At 33.6% G+C, this 19,222-nt stretch overlaps 1 protein-coding gene across 1 annotated transcript; it reads left to right on the top strand.

The window, feature by feature from the left end:
- Window positions 1–9,753: 9,753 nt before the first annotated feature.
- LOC122092886 (glutamic acid-rich protein-like) lies at window positions 9,754–10,527 on the top strand. The gene has a single exon (XM_042663192.1). The coding sequence runs from the start codon at window positions 9,754–9,756 to the stop codon at window positions 10,525–10,527; it is 774 nt and encodes a 257-aa protein (XP_042519126.1).
- Window positions 10,528–19,222: the final 8,695 nt, after the last annotated feature.

The raw sequence follows: 19,222 nt of genomic DNA, 5'->3' as shown, positions 1-19,222 counted from the left end.
GATGGCTGTAAGTTCAATGTGAAAGTATACTAATAATTGCTTACGATAATATTGCACTAAACTTTCATTGTCAAAGTTACCTATTATTTTGCTTGTAGGGAAAATTTAGAGAAGAGAAGTGAAATTTTCAAACCTAAAAAGAATTTTTTGTAATCATTATCTCGTATGATTATATTACTTACTCCAAATCATTCTATAGTTAGTTATAAGAATTCACTTTATTTTGCATCTAAATTCTTTGGATTTGAAAAATAAAATAAAAGTTGCATTTAAAAGTATCATTTCCAAATATATACTAAGATATTTAAATAATTTATAAAATAAAAGTTGCATATTGGATAATATCTTCCCCCCCCTTTCTTTGTTTTAGAACCCAGCTTTCCTTACTTTATATGTTTGGATCCAGTAACCGACCTCATTAAGTTGGAATAAGGCTTAGTTTGTTATTATCGTTGTTACTTGATATTTGATAAATACTACCTGTAATTTCTAATTTGTTTTCATAACCAAAAAAATCTCTGGAATTTAATTTGATGCAGATAATAAAAAGTAGCACCCTCCCCCTAACACCCAGTCCATGAATGGATGGGTCAGTCCGTCAGTGTATACTTGCCCATTACAAGGACTAATTCTCACATTACTCGTGTCCCAATTAGTATTATGCTATAAATGTTATGGTGTTGGTGGGATGGATCATTGTCCTCAGATCATGAATTTACTTATCAGTTTTGGTATTGACATTGGTATCAATCTTGGTCGATATTAATGTAATAACGATCTTGAATTAACCTGTACTGGTTGGATCCATCAATGTTATCTTTGTTTTTCATTAAAAAAAAGTAGATATCTTCTTACGATTTTACTCTTGTTTCAATACCAATACTTGATAATAGAATTGATCTTGATCAATAATGATATAATACAGCTAATTTAATACTGACACCTAAAACCATGATCCAGATAATTCCTAAAACTAGACCGATTCCAATTGATTTGGAACAGTACGGATGCCAATTTTAGAGTGATTTATGGCAGACTTTAGGTTTTTTTTTTTTTTTTTTTTTTTTATCTGGAATCCGGTTCCACTCTCTATTCCGAATTTGCTGCTTGAGCCCGTCCTCACAGCTGAAGTAAGAGGGAACAATTATGCTACGTTTAGATGCCATAAGGGCCAAGGCTACGTTTTTATTCTAAATTAGTATTTCTGAGATTGGAGTACTTCTATTTCTCTTAATTTGAAGTATTTCTGTATAAAAAAAAAATATTTTATCGTAGAACTAAGAAAATTTTTATGTCAATAAAAAGAATAGAAACACGAATAGAATGCATAACATAAGTATTTTTGTTGTTCTGTGATGAAAGTGGAGGTGGAAACGATGAAAGAGTTGTAGTGGCAGTGCCGGTGGCGATGTCAATGTTAGTGTCTTATCTTCTGTTCTTGTATGTAGGGATTAACGATTAGGGATTTAAATCATTGTATCGGTTAAGGTCTTGGTCTCAACTGAATTAGACCATTTTGCCTTAAAATTTGATTTTGGAGGAAATATCACTACTCTCCCCTGAACTATGTCGAAATGTCAACTTGACCCCACACTTTTTCAAAAATATCACTCACCTCCCCCCAAATGAAAATATTCTATCTGACGTCTCCAACCGTTTGAAATGGTTGTTAAGTCGAACAGTTTTTTACTTCGATTCAGCAAGAAAGGGGAAGGGGAAGTGGGTTTGATCGATAGAGTATGGTATGGGTTAGGCGTGCAAATATGGCCATGATGGTCAGAACCCGCCCTTGGCCCGCCCTGATCTCGAACAAGTATCGATCCAAAATTTTTGGCCCTGAGGGCCGGTTCGACTCTGAAATTTCTGACCCTGAGTCAGGGTCAGGGTGCGTAAGGGTTGATGTCTTTGGCCCGCCCTGAACCAGGCCCTAGTTTTTTCCCTTGATGTTGACCCTGGTTTTGACCCTGATATCTAATTTTAGATATTGTTTGATATTGAGTCATTGACACCTCAAAACCACTAATATATCTTCTCACTGATCTCTCTTGCTTTCTTTACAAAAAAAAAGAAAAAAAAAATCTCTCTTGCTTTTTATATTAAAAAATAAAAAAAATCAGCATATACCCAGCCCTTGATGGCAAACCAGGGTCAGGGTCATTCAAGGTCATCCCGGTCTAACCCTGACAAATCAGGGCCAATCAAGGTGGGTAAGGGTTGGGCCTAGGTTGAAGTTTTGCGGCCCTGAGTCAGGATCAAGGCGGGTTTGGGCCAAGTTAATGGGACTCAGGGTTGGACTAGGGTTTTAAGAAGCTGAGCCCAACCCGGCCTTGTTGCACCCCTAATATGGGTTTTAGAAAAGTATAGGGGAGTGATATATATATATATACTAGTAAATATACATGTGCATTTGCACATGTAACGGAATATTTTTCTTAGAGTGTGTTTATGTGGATAAACTTTTACTCGTAAGTCTTCTAAACAATTTCCATTGGAATATAGTCTTTTTCCCGTAGAAAATATCTATAACTACCTTTGCTTCCAAAAGTTGAGAAGATCCTACTTAGCAATGTTTCATCAATAGTTTCTTCCATAGGTACTACCTAATCTAGGGAAAAACTTTGATAGTAAAACATCTGGTTAAAACGCGCATGCCAATGCAAGTGTGGCATAACATTGGAAATTAGTGTGTGTGTGTTTATGTGGATCAGAAAAATTATGGAATTAAATTGAAATTTAATATCTAGTTAAGCATTTAAGCTTTTTTTAATTTATAATGTAACTTTAAATTTTAAAAGCATCTTAAATTTAGGATCCAAATATGAACAAAAGATAATGATTGTTTAAGGATAATGAGTAAACAACATTGCTCAATATTTCTCTATTTTATTTTTATTTTTTATATTTTTTGTCTTCATATTCTTCGACATCTATGATCCTCTTCTGCAACAATTTGTCTTGATATTCGACTTGCATAATTTTTTGTATCCATTTTGAAGTAGAAACAATATTGTTTGGATCGACATGAAAGCAATTTGGCTCCAATCGATTTTGATTCGATTTGGCGATCTGGACTGGCCTTAAAATTGGCATATGCTATTAGGGTTTTGTACAACAATTGGCCCAGCCCGAATTGAAGGAAATGAGATTGTTCTCAATCAATTTTTAAAAACCTGTTTGGATTTTTTTTTTTTTTGGGGTACCGGATGAATACATGCTACTGAGGAGAACAAGAAAAAGTGAGATTGTAGGGTTTTCCACATGGGCTTTTTGTCTCTTTCTTTTTTTCTCGTTTGGTTGGCTTGGAAGTTTGAATTCATCATAAAGGATGGTTATTTGGTTTTGCTGATGATCATCCTCTCATGGTCAGGTTTTTTACTATTGTAAGATTGAGTTATTGTAATATATGAGCTTCTATAGTCTAAATGGGTATACTTTTTTACTGCATTATTAAGTGTATAATGTAGAACTAATTAAGCATCTTTAAATTAAGATAGAAAGGAGGATTTTGTGACAGTAGTGGGAGGTCTTGTGAACATGTTAAGTAACTATCCAATCTTAACATGTGGCTACAGTTAGCCAAGCCCTTATCCAAAAACTAATCATTTACACACACACACATATATATATATATATATATATATCTATATATATCTCTTTAAGAAGCTATTGAATATCAAAAGTACCTCAAATATTCACATCCAATATATTCGTTCTCTTTTAGTAAAGAGGTAATGAGGAAGAAGGATGTTGGGATCATATTCACTTTTGTTGGGGGAATGAGTAAGACTACTTAAATTGTACTTCTAACTAAAAATATATTTACTCCTGGAATTTTTTTTTTTTTCTTTTCAAAAGATAATGTAAGCTAAGAATGGCAACTCTCCTGCCATTTTGTCTTTTTTCTTTCCCCTTCTAGTGATATTCAGTTCCCCTCCAAGTCTCTAACTGATTGTATGCTGTCCTCCTTTACAATGAAGTCCATTTTTGACATTATATTGGCTGAAGAAATCTGTTGAACCTTATGCTTTGTTCAATTCCTTGCTAATTTGGGTATTGTGACTGCTGGGAAGCTTGTTGAGGAAACATACAAAAGAATTCTGTTTGGTTTTAATTGTCGGGCGAGTGTAGCAGTTGAATTGAAGTCCGTAAAATCAACTGCACATTAATAATGGTATTGCATTAGGAGCACTGTTGAAATTCCTTGGCTGTAACAGGATTCATCTCTTCTATATTTTGAGAACAATAAATTAAATGGCTTTGATGCTTTTCTTGCGTTGGTTTTTCAATTTGTTACGGTCCAACAGATTGCCTTTTTGTGTAGACAAAAAGTGTTTGTCTTACAAATTCCATGGGTTGTAAAAGAGTGGTGATGATGCTTAATATCCATTGTTCTTATAGATTGAATCTGACCTGTTATTATCTGGTTTCCAATGCTTCAATTAATGTCAATTGTGAATAAATCGAAAATATGAGAGAGAGAGAGAGAGAGAGAGAGAGAGAGAGAGAGAGACAGTGAGAAAAGAATAACAAGTCACACGAGAGAGAGGGACACCCAAAGAGAAAAAGAACTACAAGTTACAATGAAAAGAAGACATGGGGGGGGGGGGGGGGGTGAGGAGTATCATGGGCCCTATAATATGGCAAGATGGATATTATGAACTTGGCCAAGAGTAAACCAAAAGGACATTATATGTGACAAATTTATGTACACTATCTGAATAATGATTCCTAGAAACAAATCAAACGGCTGGTTTTTTTTGGCAGCAAATGAGTAAGCTTCCATACAAATAGAATGTCTGAATATAAAAAATATAAAATTATACCAATAATAAATTATTGGAATATAAAAAATAGAAGGAAACAAAGGGGTAAAGTAGTGCAGTGAAAGATTTGCCACTTCGTGCTTTTATATAATAGTATGATATATATATATTTTTTTACCCTCAATAGATATCGGGATCAAAATCCTCTGTTTTTCTCATCCTTGTTTTTCCTTGTTTTGCTACCTGCAGAATATGACACGTGGACAACAGAGGATCCAACGGTCAAGGTTGGGTGAGGATTATTACATCCGGTGCGTTGGTCTTAAAGTTGTCCATGTGTCGTGTTCTGCAGGTAGCAAAACAAGGAAAAATAGGGATGAGAAAAACAGAGGATTATTTTCCTAGATATCGACACTCCCAATATGTATTAACACCGTATTAGTATTATCTACGCGCGGCGATATACTGATACTAATACTTAATTCCATTCCATGGTAGCTAGGGACAGTGATACTTCTCGTGGATGGCACTCTACTACATGTGTGCACATTGCTTTGATCTGAAGTTAGTTTTTAAGGTATACAGAACACAAAACAGACTAAACCAGACTGGTGCCAGTGCTGCCTTTAAAGACTGCAAAGACCGATCCAACGCGGTTAAGATTTCTCTATATTTGCTTCTTAATTTAAAATTTGGAAGCTTAATCAGTGGTATTAAACTATTAACTTACTCAAAACCACAAGCTTTCCCTTTTTTCATTTATATGTTATTAAATGTTTTTGTTTTTGTCTTTATTCATTAGTAAATTATCTTAATTCTTAGTCTCTACATACGGAAAATCTTTCCAAGCAATATACTAAATGCAACAAAGCTGTTCTCAGGTTCCTAAACATGTTGAAAGTCATTGGGAGTTTTATGAATTGATACTTCTCTCTCTCTCTCTCTCTCTCTCTCTCTCTCTCTCTCTCTCTCTCTCTCTCTCTCTCTCTCTCTCTCTCTCTCTCTATATATATATATATATATATATTTCTTTAAATATTTGGTCACACAATAGATTCAGGGAATTTATAAATGAAGTTATTTAGCACCTAATTAAGGTCTACCTAAAGACTCAATTTCTTAAAGCAAGGTACCATACATGAGTTCATGTTGTGTTCCAAGGATAGAGTTATTATGATAAAGACCCTGCAACACTTGCCTGAAAATGCTTCATTTTTATAGTTCTTTAACCATTAGGCAGCCTAATAGATTATTAAAAAAAAATAAGGACAAGATAAAACAGAAAAAAATAATAACAGAAAAAAAATTAAGAAACTAAGAAAAAGCTAAAGGGAAGTAAGACCAACATTATATTGGAAAGAAGGGAATAGTTTTTCCTAGTCTAGCAGGTTTGGAGAAAATCTCTGGATCGGCACAAATAGCTGTATAGTGACAAATTTGATGGAGTTAAAATTTTGTAGAAGGGAAGACTCCAAGTCCCTATTCACATGATAAGTTTCAACTAATGTAGAATAGATCAAATGGCAACATAAAACTTTGAAAATCTATTAATTAAAAAAAAAAGAAAAAAAAAGAACGTCTAAAATACTTAGGTATCTGCCAATAAAGAGTATATAAATAAATTTCACTGTGAAATTGAACATATGATTAATTTATATCATTTTCTTTCTATTCATGCAATAAAAATTAAAATATCATTGTCCCATGTGGTAAAACTTGGTTCTAGGCTAGAGAGACCATTTAGTCTTCCCTAATTGTGAAAAACTTTTGCCTAAAAAGAATCCGTCATTGATGTAGAATCTTTTCTTGGAAACACCAAACATAAGAGTGAAAATTGCTAATTCCTTTGTCTTCTTAAACAAATTGGAATTTATAGATTTGATACAAGACATAGAAGGATGGTTTTAATATTTTTAACAGATAATTCCTAAGAGTTGATTAAAAAATTGAATAAAAAAACTATGTTGTTAAATCACATGAATACTGATTTGTGAGAGTTCTATGTCCTTATTTGTAATAAGAATAGAATAGGTTATGAGAATAGAATATAGTATCCTAAGGATCTTAGAAATAGTCATAAGGATGTTTCCTTTTGGAAGAAAAATATACAATCAATCCAACTGTACTAATGCAAAATGTTTGTTCTAGAATAGTAGAGTTGTTAGAATCCCTTCTGTCTAAGCCTTTTTTTTTTTTTTAATTATTATTATTATTATTATTATTATTATTATTATTATTATTATTATTATTTTAGGGCGTTGGGGAGAGAGGTGAGATACTTACAATGTAAATATAACGATCGTAAATTTCATATTTTACTGTTCAAAAAATGTCTAAAATAATCTCGTTATTGAAAGATTGGAAAAAGAAAACTATTAGACGCCCGCATTAGAAAACGGGCCTCAAAGGAATCCCTCTTCTTTTTTTTTTTTCTTTTTTTTTAAATTTATGAAAAATCTTGTTTTAACAAGGAGGAAAGGTTGTGGAATTGTCACAATCAATCATTGTTAATGGATACAAGTTGTCACAGAGTTTAATGAGTTGGCTGGCTTTGCATTCATGATTTATATCTTATTATCTCCTTACATCAATTCTGTTATTTAACTATAAATGGACTTGAATCTTAGGTTTTCTTAGTTAGAAACATTTGAGGAAATAATTGTTGGTACTGATTCTGAAGTCCATGCCCTTTTTTTCTCTCCCCCCTTTTTTTTCTCCCCCCCCCCCACTTCACATTAATTCTACCCAAACAAAACCGATCAAATGCATTGGTCAGATCCCTGATTTTCCTAGAAATGTTGTGATAAATAGACCCAAATCTATCACAAAAACCACTATTTTGGAATAATCTCTTCCAAGTTGATAAAATAGAGTCGTGGGGCATGAAATAAAACCAAATGTATAACAAAAATGACTATACTTTGAAATGGAATCATCCCTTGGAAGCAAATAGACGCTGATAGAGGAGAGTGGACACATCACACCCAGACTGCCAATGACATGCAATGTACAGGTAATTAATGATTCAAATTGAAAAATCTTAACATTAATCCAGAGGGTACTTGTTATCACTTTGATGATTATGTTGTAAAATTGTTTTATAAAAATAAAAAATAAATAAATAAATAAAGTTGTAGGATTCTTTCAGTTGCCCCTTGTATTATTTCCGAAAGTTACTTATATAATATAGGGATAAAAAAGGGTTTCAAACTGTCGAAAGTTGTTTATTGTACTTTTCATATGGAATGACAAGATTTACCATTCTTTAAAATAAAAAAATGTATTATAATAAAAATATTTAAAAGAAAATTATAATCTTTAACCTTTTTCCTAACCTAAAAATGAAGAAAAGAACGCTCCTTTATCTTGCGAAGCCTCAGAAGGGCATACATGGGCATAAATAGGGAGTGATTTTTTGAATTTCATAGGTTCACCGGCCTTTGTGCCCGCGCAACCGACGTGTTCATTTTCCCTCTAAAAATTTACCATTCATATTTCATAATGCATTTGAGTTCCTTGTCTTGATATGTAGTGTATTACTAGTGCCTTCCACTGTCCCTCTTCTTTCAAAATATGGGTAGATATATCATTTCATAAAATAAATAAATAAATAAGAGAGATTGACACAAGGAGGCTGGATATCTTTCTGCCATAAAATAATCCCTCTGGGGGACCTCTTATTCTAATAAGAGAATGAGGAGAAAATGAAAAATCTATTAGCCTTATGGGCTACCCTTCTTATTGCAGAGAGACTAATTGAAGGTCAGAATACAACCTGTACATGAAGTTTAACGCGGAATATCAATTATTTTAATAAACCCAAATGGGAAATGGACAACCTTTCTCTCTTTCATCTATATATTATCTCTCAGTCCCTTACAATACCTTTGATAAGGAGTATCGACCCTGAGCCTGCTATGGCATATATATAAGTGAAACACACCTAAGTTAACCAGCTTGTGGTTGGAGTTAGCTTGTTTGGACTCAAAGGACCACAATGGTTGGGCCAATCTTGCTTATTTAAGGGTCTCTGGTTAGAAATTGATCCTAAGGTTAGGGTTGTCAAAACGTAATTCGAATCGACGAATTTAATTAATATGAATTTATTGAATCATGTTCTGGACTAGGTTCTATGCAATTAAAATCAAATCCGATCACACCAAACCCTATGAGACATGGAATCAACCTAAATAATTCCACAAAAAGCTAATGTTCGCCCAAAATTCATTATAACATACATGCACACGCATTTTTTTCTCATTCTCAATATATTTACATGGTAAACTGAAATCAAATTTCGAAATCAAATCAATAAAAGAAATCGATAAGAAATCAAAGCAAAATCAAATTAAAACTGATGCACCTTTATTTTGATTTCACTCATTTTCAAATCGTATCCAATAAATCAAACCAAAACTGATACACCTTTATTGGATCATGCTTTGATTTCAATCATTCTCACAGACTTAATCTGTTGAAACCAAACTCAAAACTGTCCAACACCACAGCTAAGGTGTAGTGTAAATCATGAAAGCTTGTCGAGACTCCAAGACTAGAGGGAAGCTAAATTGGATCGTGGGCCCCAAACAGCCACCCATGTGGGACACATGTCATTAAATTTGAGATTAAGTGGTTGTGTAATTTTAAGGATACCCTGGGACATACTCAAAGTCTCAATGATCAAAACATCGATCCCTTCTAAAGGTCTGCATGTGTCAATGTCACTATCTGATTGGTCAAGGAGATCCAAGAGAGGACTCTTCTAGTAATTATAGATTAACCAATTGGTTATTTCCAGACCACCGGTTCAATTATTTTTCCAGACCTCTTGTCCTTTTATGTTAAACCCACATTATAAAACCCTCCCTCCCCCCGTTGCCATCTCCCACCAACTGCCCTTTAGAACCCACAAGACTCTCACAAGCTTCCCAAACTCAAAGGCTCTTCCACCACCACCACCACTCAACCTTCTCCATAGTCTCTGATAAAAATGGAGAAAACTCTGATAAATCTAGGGAAGCCCATTAGAGCAAATCCCATAGAGAAACCTTACAGTAAGTCAAATAGATTCTCTATATCAGCCTTTGTATTCTTCATCTTCATATGTTTCTCTATGATCCATTTCCATCCTTCTCCTTCTAAACTCTTCCACAACACCAAATTCTGGTTCTTTCTCTCCAACGCCCTCATTCTTATCATCGCCGCCGATTCCGGTGCCTTCTCTTCTTCCGAACAGAAATATGATCTCTGTGAGGAGTACTTGATGAACAGCAGAGCAAGGATTAATGCTTCATCATTTGTCAAGGAGCCCCTGCCGGAAAATGTTGCTAAAGGTGGCGGCGGCGATCTTGAGAAGTCACTGGCTATTCACACAGAGAGCAAAACATTACATGAAAGTATCCCAGAAGACATCTCTTATAAGAGTGAGAATTCTGAAAGTTTGGAAGAGAATACAAGTGGAACAAGTAGAGAAGAGGAAACCCATGTTGAAGATGAAGCTTGTCAAGAAAAGGAAGAGGAAACCCATGTTGAAGATGAAGCTTGTCAAGCAAAGGAAAAGGAAACCCATGTTGAAGATGAAGCTTGTCAAGCAAAGGAAGTTCCTTGTTTGGAAACTGAAGAGGATGAGCTGAGGTCTCAAGAGAACGAATTCTCAGCCATGTCTGATGAAGAGCTTAACAGAAGAGTTGAGGAGTTCATAAGGTTTAATAGGCAAATGAGACTTCAAGAGAGTAGGATGCTTGTACTGGTTGGAGATAATTAGACAAATTATGTCTCCTTTGTCATGTTCCTGTTCTCTTTGTCCTTCTTTCCTTGATGTTCTCTTTGTCTCCTTTTGCTGAAGAGTGTAAATAACCGTAATCCATAGTTTTCCTTTCTCTATATTCTCCTTAGATTGTTAATCCTCTTTGATGGGTTTTCCATTTTGAAAAAGAGAATTTCACGAAACAGTATATGTCTAAGGCGAAATCACCAAATCTTTGATTAGCTAGAGCAATCATGTTGATTGATGGTCTAATCCTTATTCCTTTTTTTTTTTTTTTTTTTTTTTTGTCAGATATTAATCTATATTAATATCTTCCAAGTTTCTATCATCCTTCCTGCTCAATAAAAAAAAAAATTGAACTTTAGCCCTTTGATGTTTATTTATTTTTTAACATAATTTGTCCAAGAAGTAAATTATCTTGGGCCTACTTTTTAATATTTTTTATAGTAATAATCTCTTTTTTTTTTTTTTTTTTGGCGGGGCGTGGGCGGCCATTGGGCTGTGTTTGATTGTTAGTGATATTACAAATGAGGAATATAAAAAAAATTTAAACCTTAAAAAGAGACTACCACAAGAATATATCTCGTAGGCTCAAGGCTCTCGCACAAATATATCAAGTTTAATTTCAATTCAAATAGAGTTTAACAAGTGGTAAAATAGAACTTTGAAAATTTAGTATTATGGGAGAGTTCACAATAGTAGCAAGAGTATTATAAATGTACATAAACATACATAGGCAGACATGCCAGTACACGGAAAATACAATATGGATGAATTTGAGTTTAAAAATTGATAATAAGTTGTGTTGAGACCATCTATTGACTATCCAACGTTAGGAGTTGCCACAACATTCCCCCATCCATGAAAATTTTGTGTAGTGTCAATGAAAGCATATCTTGAAATAAAGGAACTTGATTGAGAAAAATGAACTCCATTAATTAATACACTTGAGTATGATTAGACTACCAAACTAAATGGTATTTGACATCTCAATCACTCATTGAAACAATATATTTGGTCGGTAGAAAAATCTCTCATATAATAAGTCGGATGGAATTTTGTGGACATACATGCTATGTTTGGGTATATTCTGGGTCTACAATGAATTATGAAACCCCGATATTCTCTATTTTTTTCTCTTCCAAAATGCAACTTAAACACAGAATCTATTCCATTTGGTTGAAGACTTGAGGGTTGCCTCCAGCCGACCCTAACCCTATTAAGGCTTTTATCTTCCTTTCTCTGACTTTGTTTGGTAACTAGAAATTGAGATAATGATGAGATAAATTCCTTTGCTCATGTAATACACTACCTAGAAAGAAGATCATGGATTTGCCTTCACTTTGAGAACTTGTACTACATGATTTGCTTTGGCTTTTAATCAGTTCGAGGGTCTTCTTATCATGTACAATTGTTGGCAATTGAAATGGCTGTGTAGGAAAATTTCCTACTAGGGCGTGTAGGACCGGGCTCCCTTATTTTATAACCACTTTGAAATGATTGTTTCACATTTTTAAATATCTAAAAAAAAAAGTTTAACATTTTTTAACAAATCTATTTGTCATCATCGAAAAAGAGAAAAAGATTTTCTTATTTTCCGATCAAATTAAAGTAATACACGAATTCAAAGACCATATAATCTTGGATGATCTTTGGATCTACTTTTCCTTCAAGGGAAAGCAAATGTGAGAGATATCTTGGCTACCAAGTTGTATGTGGGATTTTTTATCATATGATTTAACTCATTAACAGTCAAGTGGTAAATAATGAAGCATTATATTTCAATAGGCATAGTGATGGAAAGAAAATCCTTTAAAGAAATTATAGTTTTTGTAGGGTTCTTTGGTTTCCTAAAAAAAAATTAAGGTGATTGGTTGGAGACATGATTTTAAAATCCAAAATCAAGATTCGATTGAGTCCAATCAATTTCAATTTCAATTTCGATTAATTCAAAATTTGTTGGAATTGTCAGAAATCAGCCGCATGCAATAGGCCATTGTCGATTGAAACCCTATAATTCTAGAACAAATCAGCTACTCCAATCTGGCCTATACTGATTCAAATTAGCCGATTCCAATTTGAATTGGATTCGACTATTTTGAAACCACAGGTGAAAAACTATTAAAACAATTTATTTATTTATTTTTGTAATAGTGTATTTATTGTGATCAAAAGCGAAAGAAGCCAAAGAGATGAGGGTAGCACAAGGTCAAATAAAAACCTAACCAAATTCGTCATGTACATATCTAAACACTTCAAAATTAATTTAAGTGATAGAAAATATATTTATTGTTAATAATAAGATAGAAAGTAAATGGAACAATTTATTTAAAGCCAATTTTTTAAGAAAGTCACATGAGGTTTAACTACAAAAATGGTAGGAAAAATCTATCTCCATTCTGTTTCAAATGGAAAAATAATTTTGGGTTGCGAAGAATACTTCTCCAAACAGACTTGAGGAAGAGCATTCCAAAAACAAAAGTTCAATGCTTTCAAAATAATTTCAACAAAAGCAAATTCTGATTCTTAATTACGACCAATTCTTTATTCAAATATTCGACTGATTTTTGAGGTTAGGCTGATTTACATTTTCTTTTTAAGCCAATTCTAATTGAATTGATATCAGAATCAATAGAGATCGATGCTACTTACTTGAACCATGGTTGCAACACGGTAATTTTTTTTTCACAAAAAAAAAAAAAATCAGTATATTTGTTTTTCGATTAGTTAATCTTGTTTCTCTTGTAAGGGAAAATCAAATTGATAAAAAAAAAAAAAAAATCATTTTAAAAAATAATTTTTACCTCTTGAATTAAACAATTTTTTACGATTAGATAAGGACAATCAAAGATTACAACTTATCAAACCATACTGTATCTTTATATATATATATATATAACCATACTTTATGATATAAGAAGCTTCTTTTAGTGGCCAAATTTTCTTCTGATTGTCTTTTCATGAGAAATATTAGTGGGAACAACTCCAACCTCAAAGGGAGCAACTTTAATTTGTAGGAGAATGAAGGTCCCATCAGGGTACGCAATCAATTCACATCATCAAATTCAGAAGAAAAATAATAATAATAATTTATTATGTCCCTACTCTCCTCCATAACTTCATAACCTTTTAATTTTTTAATTTTTTAATTTTTGGTAATTAACCTTTTGATTTTCAGTTTCAGGTGCCTTTGAAATCAGGTGTCCTACCAATAAAAGAAATCAGGTGGCCCTCCCTAGTCCCTATTCCCTAAAAATGAGAGGATTGGAGATAATGAAAATGTCCCTTTCGCCATTCAAATTTCAAGGCTGAGAATTATCAGCAAATGGGTATCAGCCACTAAACCCTACTCTCAATTTCAATTGCCCCTTCATCTTAGGTTAATAGATATTTTCTCCACCACACATACCAAGTATCATATTGCCTGTCATGTTCTTCTTTTGCCACGTGGATAGTTGAACGACCACTACCTATACCCTACCACTTGGCTCTTTATTAGGTGCCCTTTGGCCTTGGTCACCTTTATTTTATTTGGATTGGGCCCACTTCAATCATATATCATAAAATATATTTTTACACTGTCTATATGCAGTTGTCCCTGTCCCTGGATCTTGGCACACATCCAACGGTGGTGAGATTACAATAATCAAGCTGATGCCCAATTCAACAGTGCTTCCGTGGATAAGTATGCGAGCTGGCGTTTGAATGCTGAGGTCTATCATTGTTTAATGATTCCATCCAATTACAAGTTGACAAGTAATTTACCAACCATGCAAGCATGCGTGGAAGACTTGAAGTCTGTATTTAAACATTAGGTGGCTTGTGGGAGTCATACAGCTTGGTGTGGTTAGTCCAAATGAAATGATTTTGTAGGAGACTTCATGAAGCTGGTTGTTGACTTGTCAAATGTTAGATTTTGTACCTTACTGATATGTGTACACCCTCGTGTGTTTAGAAGAATGATGTGGCAATTGATTGATTTGTGGACCTTACTAACATGTCTATCCTTGTGTGTTTGGAAGAGTTGGTAAAGCATTTTTACGTGGACATCACTTGCATGTAGATCAATGGATGTTCAGAAGGACCACCCTTGTGACCCTTGTGTTATATATATCACATAAATATAAGAGAGAGAGAGAGAGAGACTACTAAATTGGCTAAAGATTTAGGCTAGTTTGGATTAAAAGACATGAATATAGCCTAGATTGGACTTGGAGATATGAGTGTAGCCTAGTTTGGACTAAAAGACATGACTATAGCCTAGTTTGGACTAAAAGATATGAGTATATGGTTGACAAAGTATTTGTCATAGGTGTCATTTAGTCGATGAACTCTAAGTACATCGAATAAAGTGATATTGCCACCCCTTTGCACTTCAATCTTGTCACCGCCCTCCTCTCTCTCTCTCTCTTTTCTGTAAGACACGTTTACAGAAGTCCCAATTGGACTCTCTCCAATAGAACGACCAATATCAAAATGATTTTAGAGTTTTTTCTTCTCTCTTTCATCTTTTCCCGATAAGAGGATTATGAGTATTTCTCATCTGGTTGTTGCTTTTCCTTTTGATTCTGTAGGGATTTTTTTTTATTACTTAATATATATATATATATATATATTTCTTTTATGGGTAATGTCATAAATATATGGATGCAACTAATGGTAGCCGAGTTGCTAAGGAACCTTCGCTTTAGAAAACGTGTAGTTTTCAATTTGACTCTTTTTACTTCCTTGAGGTTCCTCACATGGGGTGTTTAGTGCTCTTCACAGTTTTCAGTGAAAGTTGAATGGTTTTCATTCAACCTTAATATGATCTGAATCATATAGTTGCGGGGTCAATATGAATCCACGGGAGTAGTCGGACCAAAGACTTGAATGTCCATTGTTAGATAAAAAAAAAAAAGAAAAAAGGGTGGCAACTATAATGCTACATTTTTTTTTCTAATTGGATGGAAGGGAAAATTGAGAAAAGATGGCCGACTCCCATTTCTTCATCTATTTTATAGTCAACATTGTAGAAAAGTGAATAATCTGATCATTTTGACCACAAGATAGATGGGAAACTTCTAATTCATATTAATTCTTAAGACATTAAAATAAAAAAAAAAAAAAAAAAAAAAAAAAACACCGTTATTTTAAGAAAGGAAAAAAGAAACAAAGGACTTGAAGTCCATTGCAAGGGAGAACGACAAGAAGGTAGGGAGAGATTTTTGAAATTTGAGAAATTATTTTAGAGTTGGTAATAAAATTGCCGCAAAAGGGACTATTGGATTCAATGTAACGATTAACGATAATATAACTTAGATAAAAAAAAAAATTTAGTATGATCATTATCACTCAAGGTGAATATTTAGAGATCACATTTTCTCTTAAATCATGACCTCCTACGACAATCTCACGCCATCTATTTAGGGATAGTAATATATAATCTCTTTTTAAGTATAATTCAATAAATAGATCTGTAATGGAGGCTAAAGATCAATATTTAGGGATGGTAATATATAAAAACTTACTCTACTAAAAAAATAAAAATAAAAATTACTGCAGCAGTCAATCTTTATGGGTTCGGTGCAAGATTTATTGATTCGGTTCGAATTCTGTTTGGTGCAAGATTTTTTCAATTTGGTTCATACAAGTGTCACACTATAAAAAAATACACTTGTAGCTATGGATATTTCACTGCAGTCTCAAAATCCGCAGTTATAAATGTCCTATAACTGTGATTTTTCTATGTGTAGTAATAGGAGATATCTATTGCTGCGATATTTTAAAACTACAGCAACAAAGAATCCTGTAATTGCAGAAACAAAATCATAGTAATATGGTATATTTGTTACTATGAAATTTAAAACCATAGTAACAGAAATCTTGTAACTAGGGAAAGAAATCACAATAAAAAATCACAGTAACAAAAAATCTTGTAACTACAAAAATAAAATCACAGTTAGAAAAAACGCAATAATATGTGTTACTTACTGATGTAGTAGTTAAGAGCGCAATAAAAAAAATCTTTGTTACCATGAAAACGAAACTACAGTGAAAAAACGTAGTAACAGTAACCGTGTAACTACAGAAACAAATCGCAATAAAAAAGTGTAGTAACAAAAACTCTTGTAACTACGAAAATAAAATTACAGTTAGAAAAAATATAGTAATATGTGCTACTTATTGCTACAGTAGTTAAGACCACAGTAAAAAAAAATCTTTGTTACTGTGGAAACAAAACTGCAATTAAAAGCGTAGTAACAGAAATCTTGTAACTACGAAAGCATATTTCAATAAAAAATTGCAGTAACAGAAAATTTTGCAACTACGAAAATAAAACTACAGTTAGAAAAAACATAGTGATATGTGCTACTTATTACCGCATTAGTTAAGACCGCAGTAAAAAAAATCTTTGTTAATGTGGAAACAAAATCGCAGTTAAAAAGTGCAGTAATATGAGAAACTTATTACTACAGTATTTAAAATCACAGTAACAGAAAAAATTTGTAACTGTGAAAATAAAATCATAGTTAAAAATCGTAGCAACAAGAAACTTTGTAACTATGAAAATCTAACCAAAGTTAAAAATCGTAGTAGCCAACAAATAATCTCGATTTTAAAGAACATCAATATATATGTATCTATGGCTATGGTTATTAGAAATTGCAACCATGAATTCCTATACGGCTTTATTTATTTATTTATTTATTGTCTCATCATCCCCTAACAAAGTCAAGGCAACGATGCCCTTCGATCAGCTTGACAATCGAGAGAGAGTGGTTTTAGATCAGGTCAATTACCAGCAGAGAGTGGTTGTAGATTAGGTCGACAAATGAGAGTCCTTAAAATGATTTTTTTTTTTTTTTTTTTTGAACTAAAACTCCAATTGGCCCAATTTCAGTGCCATCAAATCCCCTTGAAAAAATTAGGGGGTTTGGACCTAAGATTTTCAAATTTTCATCTGTTTATCCTCACAATTATATGCTTCTACCATTGTAGGCCAATGAGGGACTTTGATAGAAAATCTTTTCATATAAATTTCGATTGACCTGATATTAGTGTCATCAGATATGGCTTTTTTTTTTTGTTCCATCATTGTCATAAAATGAGGGTCCTTACATTGAAATCTTTTGCACTAGAACTCCAATTGACTTGATTTTAATGTTTTTCAGATCCCTCTGAAAAAATTAGGTGATGATTTGGACGTAGGATTTCATTTTTTTCATATGTTCCTCCTCACAATTATATGTTCCTACCATTGTCAACTAATGTGGGACCTTGAAAGGGAATATTTTCACCTAAAACTCTGAATGACTTGATATGTAGGACCGATTGAAAACAAGATCACATCGAACCGACCAATATATGGATTGAAAATCGAACATAACAAAATTGATAAAAAAACCTAGTATAAGTAATATTATTTAATAAACCCATCACTTAGATAAACCCATCACCTATAACCATCAACTGCTTCCCCCATTCCAACCTAGCGCTTTTGAATCAATATAGAGTTTTAAAAACTGGAATTGATGATGGAATCGGTCCCGGTCGATTTCGATTCAGATTGAATTGGAAGTCAGAATTGGTCTCAATAACCCTAGAATCGGGCATTTGATATGAAAAACCATCAATTAAGGGGATTCTTGGCTTGAATATTCTGATTCAAAATGACAGAAATTGGAATCAATCCCGACTGATTCTGAGGCAATCGGAGAAAAACTGTAATTGATGATTCTGGTCCGAAGAAGCCTAGATCAGTCTGGTGTAGACAACATCAGTGTATGGGACCAAGGGCAGGATGCATGGGAGCAGCGTGATCTTTTTGGGCCTGCCTATATCTGGGCTTAGGTAACACCATTTCTCCCCTACATATTATAGTAAAATCGGACTGGATTGGGCTTGTGTTTGAGCTCAAGCCCGCCCTTAAACTAGGGGCTGGCAATTATCACCCCTAAACCCAAACGGGCTACACAAGTTTGGGCGAGAGGTTGGCTAGTCGTGTAGCCTTTGCTTCAACATGGGAGCCAATGAAAGTATGTATTGGGTGGGCCATCAACATCAATGAGAATTTTTATATCAAATGTTCGAATTTCTTGTTTTCACTTTATGCTATAAGGCACAGTCCGCTCCCTTCTCTCTTGTAGTTGTAGTGACGGTTCAAGGGATCGGATCCATATAGGGAGAATCACGTAGATTAGATTGTTATCGGTCATAGGCGATCTCATATCGGGGTACGGACGAAGGGTAAATTGGTAAAATTAATATTTTTTAAATTAAAAAGCAGGGATAAATGTGTCTTATCCAGACCCACGTGCCTTGATTGGATGCACATCTGATTGTAATTCATAGTGTTTATAGGTAGAAAGTAAAGCTTAAATTTGTGAAGCTATAATCAAAATTAAGTAGGGATCGCATTTCCCTTGCTAAGTTTTATTGCTTTATCTTAGGATTAATGAGTGTCAAAAACCTGTAGTCGGTATTCGAAATCATTCTGAATCGGTGGTCCTACCTCAAAAAGCCTAGTAGTTCACTCACAATCTGAGCATTAGGTTAATCATCGGACATTGATGCGCATGTGATGCCACGATTCATTGCATCTGTTATCTCTACCAATCTTTCCACCTATGTTGATTTGTCATCGTTAGTTGATTCACAACTCTTAGCCGCTTCCTTTGATGGCACTTTCTTATTATTCAAGATGGCTTTA

This window comes from Macadamia integrifolia, chromosome 11 (assembly GCF_013358625.1).
Source record: "Macadamia integrifolia cultivar HAES 741 chromosome 11, SCU_Mint_v3, whole genome shotgun sequence".
NCBI lineage: Eukaryota > Viridiplantae > Streptophyta > Magnoliopsida > Proteales > Proteaceae > Macadamia > Macadamia integrifolia.
This window is presented reverse-complemented; position numbering and strand designations above follow the sequence as displayed.

Excerpts from the sequence above, each read along its gene's own strand:
- LOC122092886 (XM_042663192.1), top strand. The coding sequence starts at position 9,754 with ATGGAGAAAACTCTGATAAATCTAGGGAAGCCCATTAGAGCAAATCCC.